At 43.2% G+C, this 13,517-nt stretch overlaps 1 protein-coding gene across 8 annotated transcripts in view; it reads left to right on the plus strand.

Annotated features, from left to right (window-relative positions):
- Positions 1-13,517, plus strand: part of LOC139420867 (peripheral-type benzodiazepine receptor-associated protein 1-like) — a 165,225-nt gene that overhangs the window by 13,136 nt on the left and 138,572 nt on the right. The window contains exon 1 of one of the 8 annotated variants that reach the window (XM_071171239.1): positions 9,408-9,613. The exons of the other annotated variants lie outside the window; for them this stretch is intronic. Within the exon in view, the coding sequence (XP_071027340.1) occupies positions 9,500-9,613 (114 nt within the window). The 5' untranslated portion in view covers positions 9,408-9,499. Of the gene's footprint in view, positions 1-9,407; positions 9,614-13,517 lie in introns of those variants that run through there. 8 annotated transcript variants of the gene reach the window in all.

Raw genomic sequence — 13,517 nt, forward strand, 5'->3', positions numbered from 1 at the left:
CCTGACAACAGGCCCTCCGATTTGACACACTGAATTCTATCTGAGAAGTAGTTGGTGAACCAGGCGAGGCAGTCATTTGAGAGACCAAGGTTATTGAGTCTGCCAATAAGAATGTGGTGATTGACAGAGTCGAAAGCCTTGGCCAGGTCGATGAAGACAGCTGCACAGTACTGTCTTTTAATCGATGGCGGTTATGATATCGTTTAGGACCTTGAGTGTGGCTGAGGTGCACCCATTACCAGCTCTGAAACCAGATTGCATAGTGGAGAAGGTACGGTGAGATTCAAAATGGTCTGTAATCTGTTTGTTAACTTGGCTTTTTTTTAGAAAGGCAGGGCAGGATGGATATAGGTCTATAGCAGTTTGGGTCTAGTGTGTCTTCCCCCTTTGAAGAGGGGGGTGACCGCGAAAGCTTTCCAATCTTTGGAGATCTTGGGAGATATGAAAGAGGTTGAACAGGCTAGTAATAAGGGTTGCAACAATTTAGGGTCCAGATTCTCTAGCCCAGCTGATTTGTAGGGATCCAGATTTATGCTGATGGCCGGGTTAGGGGTAGCCAGGTGGAAAGCATGGCCAGCCGTAGAAAAAGGCTTATTGAAATTATTGTAGATTTATCGGTGGTGACTGTTTCCTAGCCTCAGTGCAGTGGGCAACTGGGAGGAGGTGTTCTTATTCTCCATGGACTTTACAGTGTCCTGAAGTTTTTAGGAATTAGTGCTACAGGATGCAAATTTCTGTTTGAAAAAACTAGCCTTAGGAAAGCTAAGTGACTGTATATTGGTTCTGACTTTCCTAAAAAGTTGCATATTGCGGGCTATTCGATGCTAATGCAGAACGCCACAGGATGTTTTTGTACTGGTCAAGGGCAGGGAAGTCTGGGGTGAACCAAGGGCTATATCTGTTCTTAGTTCTACATTTTCTGAATGGGGCATGCTTATTTAAAATGGTGAGGAAAGCACTTTTAAAGAGCAATCAGGCATCCTCTACTGACCGGATGAGGTCAATATCCTTCCAGGATACCCGGGCCAGGTCGATTAGAAAGGCCTGCTCGATGAAGTGTTTTAGGGAGCGTTTGACAGTGATGAGGGGTGGTCGTTTGACCGCGACACATTACGGACGCAGGCAATGAGGCAGTGATCGCTGAGATCTTGGTTGAAGACTGCAGAGGTGTTTTTAGAGGGCAAGTTGGTTATGATTATCAATGGCCCATGGTTACATATTTAGGGTTGTACCTGGTAGGTTCCTTGATCATTTGTGTGAGATTGAGGGCATCTAGTTTAGATTGTAGGACGGCCAGGGTGTTAAGCATATCCCAGTGTAGGTCACCTAAACAGTACGAACTCTGAAGATCGATGGGGGGGCAATCAATTCACATATGGTGTCCAGGGCACAGCTGGGGCTGAAGGGGGTCTATAACAAGTGGCGAGAGACTTATTTCTGGAAAGGTTTGATTTTTAAAAGTAGAAGCTCGACTTGTTTGGGCCCAGACTTGGATAGTCTGCAGAGTTTTGTTAGACTATCTCTTAGGTCTCCACCAAACCACAATAAGCACAACCATTTTCCAGCAAAATATAGCATTCACAAAAAGCATAAATAAAGAAAATGAATCACTAACCTTGAAATATCTTCATCAGATGACACTCATAGGACTTCATGTTACACAATACATGCATGTTTTGTTTGATAGTTCATATTTATATAAAAAAACTGAGTTTACATTAGATTCACTAGTTCCAAAAACATCAAGTGATTTTGCATAGCCACATCGTTTTAACAGAAATACTCATCATAAATGTAGATGATAATACAAGTTATACACATGGAATTATAGATATACCTCTCCTTAATGCAACCGCTGTGTCAGATTTCAAAAAAGTTTACGGAAAAAGCAACCCATGCAATAATCTGAGACGGCGCTCAGAACAGTAGCCAAATTAGCCTCCATGTTGGAGTCAACAGAAACCAGAAAATACATGATAAATGTTTCCTTACCTTTGAACTTCATCAGAATGCAGTCCTAGAAATCCCAGGTCCACAATAAATGCTTGATTTGTTCAAAAATGTCCGTTATTTATGTCCAATTAGCTACTTTGGTTAGCACGTTTGGTAAACAATTCCAAAGTTACAAAGCGCGTCCACTATAACTTGACGAAATGTCCAAAGGTTCCGTAACAGTCAGTAGAAACATGTCAAATGATGTACTGAATCAATCTTTAGAATGTTTACATATATCTTGAAAAACGTTCCAACCGGAGAATTAGAATTACTTCAGATGAGCGGTGGAATGCAAGTCCTTCCCCTGTGAACACGCCTGGTGAAAGCATGGTCCACTCATGGCTGTGGTGACTATTTCCTGTGTCAATCGACCCCCTTTCACATTAGTCATCAGACAAAGTTCTATTGACTGCTGACATCTAGTGGAAGGCGTAGGAAGTGAAAACTCATCCATATCTCACTGTAATTTCAATGAGACAGACCTTGGTTGAAAATATGCTACCTCTAGAAAAGAAAAAAAACAAAGTGGAATTTCAAGTTTTTGCCTGCTATATGAGTTCTGGTATACTCAGACATAATTCAAACAGTTTTAGAATAATAATATGCAAATATTAGCAACTATGACTGAGGAGAAGGCAGTTTAATATGTGCACCTTTCATCCCAAGCTACTCAATACTGCCCTTGCAGCCATAAGAAGTTAACATGCATGAAACCAAGGCTTTTACAGTTACAGAACTCAACAAATGAGAGCATCTTGGGAATAGGTGTGGTGCAACAGGGCCTGGGTAAACCTCTACATCACCAGAGGAACAGAGGAGGAGTAGGATAAGGGAATGGCTAAAGGCTATAAGAACTGGTCGTCTAGTGCGTTGGGGACAGAGAATAAAAGGAACTGATTTCTGGGCATGGCAGAATAGAGTCGGGGCATAATGTACAGACAAGGGTATGGTAGGATGTGAGTACAGTGGAGGTAAATGTAGGCATTGAGTGACAATGAGAGCAGCTGCATCTCTGGAGGCACCAGTTAAGCCAGGTGAGGTATCCGCATGTGTGGATGATGCGACAAAAGCTATCTAATGCATTTAGGGCTGGGCTGGGGGCTCTATAGTAAAATACAACGACAATGACAAATTGACATTGACATTAGGGAGAGGCATGGGTAGCTGAGTGATAATAGGGTCCAATGAGCAGTAATCGGTGAGTTGGGGGCGTTCGGTAGTCGCTACTACGCTAGGCGAGCTGGAGACGTGGTGTTCAGAAAGCTAGTGGGCCGTGGCCAGCAAATGGATCTTCGGCTACGTCCAGGCTAATTGGCAAAAGAGGTATTTTAGCCCAATAATTAGCTGGTGGATCTCTCCGGTTAGCCGGGAGCCTAGCTCGAGGCCAGTTCAAGGCTAACTGGTGCTTGCTTCAGGACCGAGACGTCAGCCAGGAGTAGCCACTCGGATTGCAGCTAGCTAGCTGCGATGATCCGGTGTAAAGGTCCAGAGCTTGCGGTAGGAATCCGAAGATGTGGTAGAGAAAAAGCAGTCCGATATGCTCTGGATTGATATGTGCAGACTGGGAGGTATTGACCGAGCTGAGGCTGGCTGGTGTCTGAGTTAACAGTGAAGACCGCTAGCAGTGGCTAACTGACTACTAGTTAGTAGGTAGTTAGCTGGCTAACTTCTGATGGGGGGGGATTCCAGTTCTTAAGTTTAAAAATAGCAGATCCGTACCACATTATTTTACACGGGACAAGACAAAACACACGTCCGACTGCTACGCCATCTTGGGATGTAGTCCAACTAGTCTAAAGAAGGCCAGTTTAATTGCTTCTTTAATCCACACGACAGTTTTCAGCTGTGCTAGCATAATTGCGAAGGGTTTTCTAATGATCAATTAGCCTTTTTAACATGATGATAAACTTGGATTAGCTAACACAACGTTCCATTGGAACACAGGAGGGATGGTTGCTCATAATGGGCCTCTGTACGCCTACAGTGTCTTGCAAAAGTATTCACCCTCTTGGCATTTTCCTATTTTGTTTCATTACAACCTGTATTTAAATTGATTTTTATTTGGATTTCATGTAATGGACATACACAAAATAGTCAAATGGTGAAGTAAAAAATAAAAAATAATTGTTTCATAAATTTAAAAAATAAATAAATATGAAAAGCGGTGTGTGCATATGTATTCACCCCCTTTGCTATGAAGCCCCTAAAAAAAGATCTGGTGCTACTAATTACCTTCAGAAGTCACAATTTTTTAGATTGCACACAGGTGGACTATATTTAAGTGTCACATGTTCTCATTATATATGAGTCTGCAACACCACTAAGCAAGGGGCACCACCAAGCAAGCAGCACTTTGAAGACCAAGGAGCTCTCCAAATAGGTCAGGGACAAAGTTGTGGAGAAGTACAGATCAGGGTTGGGTTATAAAAAAATATTGGAAACTTTGAATATCCCACGGAGCACCATGAAATCCATGATTAAATAATGGAAAGAATATGGCACCACAACAAACCTGCCAAGAGAGGGCCGCCCACCAAAACTCACGGACCAGGCAAGGAGGGCATTAAGGGGCATCAAGGGGGGCATCAAAGAGACCAAAGATAACCCTGAACGATCTATAAAGCTCCACAGCGGAGATTGGAGTATCTGTCCATAGGACCACTTTAAGCCGTACACTCCACAGAGTTGGGCTTTATGGAAAAGTGGCCAGAAAAAAAGCAATTTCTTAAAGTAAAAAATAAGCCAACACATTTGGTGTTTGCCAAAAGGCATGTGGGAGACTCCCCAAACATATGGAAGAAGGTACTCTGGTCAGGTTAGATCAAAATGTAGCTTTTTGGCCATCAAGGAAAACGCTATGTCTGGCGCAAACCCAACACCTCTCATCACCCTGAGAACACCATCGTCAGGGACTGGGAAACGGGTCAGAATTGAAGGAATGATGGATGGTGCTAAATACAGGGAAGTTCTTGAGGGAAACCTGTTTCAGTCTTCCAGAGATTTGAGACTGGGACGGAGGTTCACCTTCCAGCAGGACAATGACCTTAAGCATACTGCTAAAGCAACACATGAGTGGTTTAAGGGGAAACATTTAAATGTCTTGGAATGGCCTAGTCAAAGCCCAGACCTCAATCCAATTGAGAATCAGAGGTATGACTTAAATATTGCTGTACACCAGCAGAACCCATCCAACTTGAAGGAGCTGGATAAGTTTTGCCTTGAAGAATGGGCAAACATCCCAGTGGGTAGATGTGCCAAATTTATAGAGACATAATCCAAGAGACTTTCAGCTGTAATTGCTGCAAAAGGTGGCTCTACAAAGTATTGACTTTAGGGGGTGAATAGTTATGCACGCTTAAGTACATTTATTTTTTATTTTTTTTCACAATAACAAATATTTTGCATCTTCAAAGTGGTAGTCATGTTGTCGAAATCAAATGATACAAAACCCCCAAAAGTAGGTTTTAGGGCAACCAGGTTTTAAGGCAACAAAATAGGAAATATTTGCAAGGGGGTGAATACTTTCGCAAGCCACTGTATGTAGATATTCCATAGAAAATCAGCTGTTTCCAGCTACAATAGTCATTAACAACATTAATAATGTCTACACTGTATTTCTGATCAATTTGATGTTATTTTTATGGACACATATGTGATTTTCTTTCAAGGACATTTCTAAGTGACTCAACTTTTGGTCTGTCTCTGTTTGTCTCTGTCTGTCTCTGTCTGGTTTGACACCCTGTTTGTAAGCTTTGGCTTTTAAATTATATCAATCTCAACCATTTATATTTTCCAGTGATGAAGACATACAGTGCATTCGGAAAGTATACAGACCCCTTGACATTTTCCACATTCATTTTTTCCCTCATCAATCTCCACACAATACCCCATAATGACAAAGCGATAACATGTTTTTAGATAATTTTTTTCAGATTTATTAAAAATAAGAAACGGATACCTTTATTTTCATAAGTATTTAGACCCTTTGCTATGAGTCTCATAATTGAGCTCAGGTGCATCCTTTTTCGTTGATTGTCCTTGATGTTTCTACACCTTGATTTGAATTTACCACAGATGGGCTCCATTGATTGGACATGATTTAAAAAGGCACATACCTGTCTATAAGGTCTCAGTTGACAGTGCGTCACAGAGCAAAAACTAAGCCATGAGGTCGAAGGAATTGTCCGTAGAGCTCCGAGACAGGATTGTGTCAAGGCACAGATCTGGGGAAGGGTACCAAAACATTTCTGCAGCATTGAAGGTCCCCAAGAACACAGTGGCCTCCATTCTTAAATGGAAGTGAGAACCCAATGGTCACTCTGACAGAGCTCCAGAGTTCCTCTGTGGAGATGGGAGAACCTTCCACCAATCAGGCCATTATAGTAGAGTGGACAGATGGATGTCACTCCTCAGTAAAAGACACATGACAGCCCACTTGAAGTTTGCCAAAAGGCACCTAAAGCACTCTGACCATGAGAAACAAGATTCTCTGGTCTGATGAAACCAAGATTGTACTCGTCTGGAGTAAACCTGGCACCATCCCTACGGTGAAGCGTGTTGGCAGCATCATGCTGTGGGGAAGTTTTTAAGCGGCAGGGAATAGGGGACTAGTCAGGATTGAGGGAAAGAGTTAACAGAGCAAAGTACAGAGAGACCCTTGATGAAAACCTGCTCCAAAGCACTCAGGAAACCCATGCTGCTGTGTATTATTACTACACCTCTAAATGCATGGATTCTCCAGCCAGCCAAGCTCCAATCTGTCTGATCCAGCTAGCAAGAGCAGCTAAAAGTGATGCATACACTATCTATTACAGTGCTGAATTTCCCCTATTATAGCTTCTGTTATTATAGAACAGACCAGAATGAATACATGATCAGTCACTTTGGAAGGAAGGCTCTTATTTTAAGGGAGATTCTAATTTCTGTGGCTGGAATATATGCCCAGCCTTGCCTCAAAATAAAGTGTAGATACCCAGGAGAGGGTTGAATTAAGCAGCAATTAGCTCATACATTATTGAATTACTAATAAGTTAAATTCAAAAACAAGACAAATATTGCACCCTAAATTCACAACTACTTTGTACGAGGCTACAGCAATGTTATGTTTATAAGCTGGTCGGCTACACCACTATTCCCATGTTTTTTGTTGTTGACTTATTTCGAGATGTTACTGGTAGATAATCTCTTTACGTGCGCTCTAAACGTGCCTACCCTATGGCATGCTATGTAAACCAGTGGAATCAATCCTTAATGGGGTGATTTGATCTGCGGTCACGTCTCCTTGTTTAAGTTGCTTGGGATGGGAGAGTGACAGCGTTCTGGGCCAGGTTGTAGGTCTGGTAACTGATCATCTGCTGCTTGCAGAGTACTATTTAAACATGGAAGGTCTGCAACTCAATGTGGGGAAAGACCTGATATTGCTCCACCATCATTCAGTTAGAAATCCAAATCTGGAAGGAGTCATTTCCTCCTCATGGAATGAGATTCATATTCATTGGACGGCCACTGCAGCATTTACAACTCTCCCCTCTGTCTAGCTACAACTACAGTACATAAGTCAGTCAGCAGGTTGCTGCCTGCTATAAACCAGGACAGAGTTTTCGCTTCAGCAGCTCACCCCAATTTGTCTGGACTATTGACTGTATGGTTAGTTCATGCTTGGCTATGAGTCTGCCTAGGGTTGTGTTCATCTCCCTGGGAGTACTCTCTCTCCCTCTGTTTGCACGATTGAGAAGCAATTAGTAGAGTAGCTGAATGGTCTGACTCTCAGCTTCGATAGGTATGAATCTCAGCCAGCTGAGCTGCAGGATCATATGTCAAGTTAATTCGCAAGACACCTGAGTGTGACGGTGACACTGTGTGTATGTTGGTATTTGTGTGTGTGTGCACAGTATGCCATCGCTCTGCCTTCAGCCAGCCTTCCTGTGTAGCAGTGTGTGTGCCTCCTCTTCGACAATCAATAGGCAAGCAACATCATTCCATCGTCATCTCCGTGGAAACCAACTCGAGCTGCAGTTGTGATTGGCCCCCTCCCAGAGGCTGTCTTGATGTGATAGGAGGATAGAATCCCTTTCTTCCCACCCCCTCCTCCTCTCATGAACACAAACGCACACAGTCACACAGTTTGATTTTCCCCTTCATTTGGTCATCATCTTCCTTCAACTTAATGTTGTTAAATGGGAAACGGGAATTAGACAGTTCATTGAGCCTCGTTGTTTTTAGCAGCAGCGTCAACAAGGAGACCGGCACAGCTGGAGACCACTTGCATCTCAGCCAGCAGAGCAGGAGAGAGAGGACTGGAGAGGAGGTTGGACCTGTTAGTTAAACCAGTCATTTTCACCTGATCTTGTTTGCCTTCACACACACTATACCAGCAGTAATTCTTCTGTGTTGTCGTCACAGAGAGCCAGAGTCAAGCTCATCTTCTAAGCGACGTACGCACTGCTAATTTACTAGGCTTTCCTTTCCTGTTCCCATTTGTGGATGAGCAACAATGACCGATCCATCCCTCTGTGGAGTACGGAGGAGTGGGGAGGCAGCCTCCCTCAGTCAACCTAGCAAGTAGGACCCGGAATCAATCTGCACGCTTCACTGTTCTAATCAAATAGGATCACGGGGAAGTACATGCGTGATCATTGCATAATTTCTACTGCAAATGCTTCATTGTTTGGTGTCTGTGCATGGATGTAAGAAGTGTTTGTCGTGAATACACAATATCCTGCAGTATTTGAAGACTGTTTTTTTTGTGGGAGACGTCATTGAGGGCATTTTTCCAGCCCCCCCTAAAAGTTCACATTTTAAAGGAGCAGCTCTCTGGATTTTTGTCTTGAACTGGTTTTCTCTTGGATATGTTGTATGGAATATTTGATAAAAGGAACACAACGAGGAAGTCTACCACTTAGTGCTATTTCTGTCACCGTGAAAGTGCCATCTTAGGGGTCCGACTAGCTACATTAACAAACTTATGAGGTGGTTGTGTCCTGTTACTGATGAGCCTGGTAATTACATCACTGGGCTTACTGATCTTATCGTGTCGGTGTCGGACACTTAAACTCAGCTCAGACCAAGTTACTACACCCCCCCCCCCCCCCCCCCCCCCACCCCTTTTGTAAACTTACTGAAGATCGAGGAAGAGAAAGAAGGGGACAGGAGGGTGTCAGGGTAAAAAAAACGATTATCCTTGGTAGCGGCTGATCCATGATAACCTCCACCCCCCAGCAGTGAATGACAAGATTGTGTCGCCCTTGCCCCCCCTGTTGGGCCTATTGATTTCTGCTGCCAATGCACTGCCGCTGCCTGCTTGTGACAGTAGAGAGTGATGTATGACCTGTGCACCAGGACTGAGCAGCCACCGGAACCTGAACCGGAGCAGCCTGCATCTGCAGTGGATACAGACATGGAAAGGAGAAGTCGTGGAGAGGCTGAGGCCCCAGGACAACAGAACAGGGAGAGGGATACTACGACAGAGGAGCAGCAGTATACTACTTCTACCAATGGTGACTTAATGGACGAGGCAAATCTAGACCGTGCCACTGTGACACCCACAGCATTGCTGGGCAAGAGGCATCACTCACTCTATGAGGACCTCAATGGCTGCGAGGTGGAAAGGTTTCGCAAGGTAAGTCCTGGACTAGAGTATGTTGTGATGGTGTACCTGTAACCCATCTCTACCTTTTTTAAATCCCTAAAATAGTTAAAATTCCTCCAGAAAAGATACACTGCACCTGTAGGACCCCCTAGAGTTTTGCGGTACTGCTGCAAAGTATTGGCTGTTGCATGCATGGATGGTCTGTCAATTAGATTGAACTGCTAATCTGACGCAGGTTTCCTGCAGTTTGAAATGGGCCAGTTCTCTCGCAACTCTGCATAGGACCTTACAAAACAATGTTGTCAGTTAAGCCTATATGTTTAGGTTGTCAATGAACGTCCTGATCTAATCTTGCTTGAATGCCAGTCTGACTGCAAGTATGACTCAGGTTAGCTGTAGGTTTTCTTTTTGTTTTATCTAGGTCAGTGCTATCGTAGGCAGCTCTGTTTTAGGTTGTCTGTCAATGAATGAACTGCCAGTTTGGTCTGAAGAGGTTTTGCTGTAGGATCAGGGCTGGGTAATATATTGTGAATGATGGTATGGATCCACATACCGGTATGGATTTTTACAGTACTGTCTAAGGTATTTTTATACAGTGTTTAAAAAGAGTATAACTTCTACGATTTGGACTACTTCACCAAAGATAATTATAACTAACCCAAGATCGTTTACAGTGGGAGAAAATGAAGCATTATGGTCAGAACAAGCAAGGAGGTGGGCAAAGCCAAGCATGACCTAGTAAGATCCTATTGGCGCATTGTAGTATGGATTTGCATATTTCCGTTAGGGAATGCCTCCTTAAGTGTGCACAATCTCAATTTGACCTTGCAGTCCTGCTAAACAACAAATGTAAAACTTTGGCAAAGTGTCAAGTCTCCAAAATGTAGTGCAGATCGTAACAGATTATTGTAGCTTTGGTAACTGAAACATTTGAGATCAGATGTTTCATTGATGAAAACATTTGCAGAATATCGGCCCAGTTTCACTCAGTTCCATCCTCTACCACTACCCTCGACTAGACTTCCTCTCACTACCATAGTTGGTGATGAGAAAACGTTCTAAACGGATGCTTCAGCTTTATAGCCCCTGTGACGTGTCAGGGTAACCCTATCTGTCTGTGACTTCACTGTTAGCTTTATACTAGTTTGTTTGAGAATTAAACCATTGGAATGGAGGTAGCCTATTAAAATCACTTACAGTTTAAGTCGGAAGTATACAAATACCTTAGCCAAATACATTTCAACTCAGTTTTTCACAATTCTTGACATTTAATCCTAGTAAAGATCACTTTATTTTAAGAATGCGAAATGTCAGAATAATAGTAGAGAGTGATTTATTTCAGCTTGTATTTCTTTCATCACGTTCCCAGTGGGTCAGAAGTTTACATACACTCAATTAGTATTTGGTAGCATTGCCTTTAAATTGTTTAACTTGGGTCAAACGTAGGTTGGGTGAATTTTGGCCCATTCCTCCTGACAGAGCTGGTGTAACTGAGTTTGTCGGCCAGGTTTGTAGGCCTCCTTGCTTTCACACGCTTTTTCAGTTCTGCCCACAAATGTTTTATAGGATTGAGGTCAAGGCTTTGTGATGGCCACGCCAATACCTTGACTTTGTTGTCTTTAAGCCATTTTGCCACAACTTTGGAAGTATGCTTGGGGTCATTGTCCATTTGGAAGACCCATTTGCGACCAAGCTTTAACTTCCTCACTGATGTCTTGAGATGTTGCTTCAATATATCCACATAATTTTCTTTCCTCATGATGCCATCTATTTTGTGAAGTGCACCAGTCCCTCCTGCAGCAAAGCACCCCCACAACATGGTGCTGCCACCCCCGTCCTTCACGGTTGGGATGGTGTTCTTCGGCTTGCTAGCATCCCCCTTTTTCTCCAAACATAACGATGGTCATTATGGCCGAACAGTTCTATTTTTGTTTCATCAGACCAGAGGACATTACTCCAAAAAGTTTGATCTTTGTCCCCATGTGCAGTTGCAAACCGTAGTCTGGCTTTTTTAAGGCTTCTTCCTTGCTGAGCGGCCTTTCAGGTTATGTCGATATTTATGACTCGTTTTACTGTGGATATAGATACTTTTGTACCTGTTTCCCCCAGCATCTTCACGAGGTCCTTTGCTGCTGTTCTGGGATTGATCTGCACTTTTTTCACCAAAGTACGTTCGTCTCTAGGAGACAGAACACGTCTCCTTCCTGAGCGGTATGATGGCTGCGTGGTCCCATGGTGTTTATACTTGCATACTATTGTTTGTACAGGTGAACGTGGTACCTTCAGGTGTTTGGAAATTGCTCCCAAGGATGAACCAGACTTGAGGTCTACAATTTTTTTTCCTGAGGTCTTGGCTTATTTCTTTTGATTTTCCCATGATGTCAAGCAAAGAGGCACTGAGTTTGAAGGTAGGCCTTGACATACATCCACAGGTACACCTCCAATTGACTCAAATGATGTCAATTACCCTATCAGAAGCTTCTAAAGTTATGACATAATTTTCTGTTATTTACTCATACTGCCATACCGTCCCAAAAAATGTATACTTAGCAAGAGAGTTGACCTCAACCCATATTTAACACTGCTGCAGACTTCCATTGAAGGTCAATAAGGGGAAGTTTGGAACCCAGAAGATCTCTCTCACAATTGGCCTCTACTCGCAGCAAGTTGACTGTTACTAGTAGGGTGAGTGACATGGTGATAAAGTCAGTTGTGTTAAAAACGGCGGCACATGTACGTTATTTATATTTAACCTTTATTTAACTTGGCAAGTCAGTTAAGAACAAATTATTATTTTACTATGACACCCTTGCCAAACCCTCCCCTATCCCGGATGACGCTGTGCCAATTGTGCACCGCCCAATGGGACTCCCGATTACGGCTGGTTGTGATACAACCCAGGATTGAACCAGGGTCTGTAGGGACGCCTCTAGCATTGAGATGCAGTACCTTAGACTGCTGTGCCATTCGGGACATCAAGGATTGTTATGCACACTCATACACAGTCTAGACACACTAAGTATTTTCTTGTATTGTGCGTGTCACCTTTCTGTGTCCCAACATTTCTGAATATGTAATAGGTTATTAGCGTAGAAAGAGCTTGGATTCTGGTTATGATTGGATTCTGGGGTTAGCAGCAATTGACAAAACATGAGAAAATAACTAGGCTCTTTCCAAGCATCAGTAGCCTGTTTTCAAATGGAACTGAATTGCTGTTGGTGTTTTTTTTTTTTTGAACTGTAGTGTACTAGATGGCAATTGCATTTTATGTGGAGAGATTTAATGGGTAGATTACATGATTTTGATCAAACACAAATCACTTGGTGATTTATTTAGGGAAGGATGGGGCAGAGATAGGTGGAGGGAGGGCGAGAGGGATGGATAGTGGGATGGAGGGAGAGTTTGAAGAGCAGAAGAGAGCGTCTTCCATGTGAGTTCCCCTGAGACGGTCTGTTTTGATGAGCAGAATATGAAGCTAGCTTTCGTGTGTGGCAGTCCTCACAACTGCCACACACGAAAGCTAGCTTCATATTCTGCTCATCAAAACAGACCGTCCTACCTCACGTAGGACAATCCCCCTCCCGCCTCAGCTTGACCCCACTATGACATCTCTCTCCTCCCTCCCAAATATCTGCTGAGAGGAACAGAAGCACTCCGTCTTCCTGCAAAGGGAGTGAAACCAGACTACTCAGCTTTTGGAGGAACATTCATATTTAAAAGCCCATTGTACAAGTACATCAGGTTAGCTTTTTCTTTTTGGTCTTAAAATCAGTTTTTCGTGTTGGGATTTTCGGAGTATTTCAGAGCTAAAAAATGATCTGTCAATGGGGGATGTCTGTCGCGCTCTCTCAGGATACTGGATGCTGGCCACTGGCCTCTCTGCCGTTGCTTATCCTCGTAAACAAAGCAATTAAGTCTCAATAGAAAACAAATA

This window comes from Oncorhynchus clarkii, chromosome 12 (assembly GCF_045791955.1).
Source record: "Oncorhynchus clarkii lewisi isolate Uvic-CL-2024 chromosome 12, UVic_Ocla_1.0, whole genome shotgun sequence".
NCBI classification, from domain to species: Eukaryota; Metazoa; Chordata; class Actinopteri; order Salmoniformes; family Salmonidae; genus Oncorhynchus; species Oncorhynchus clarkii.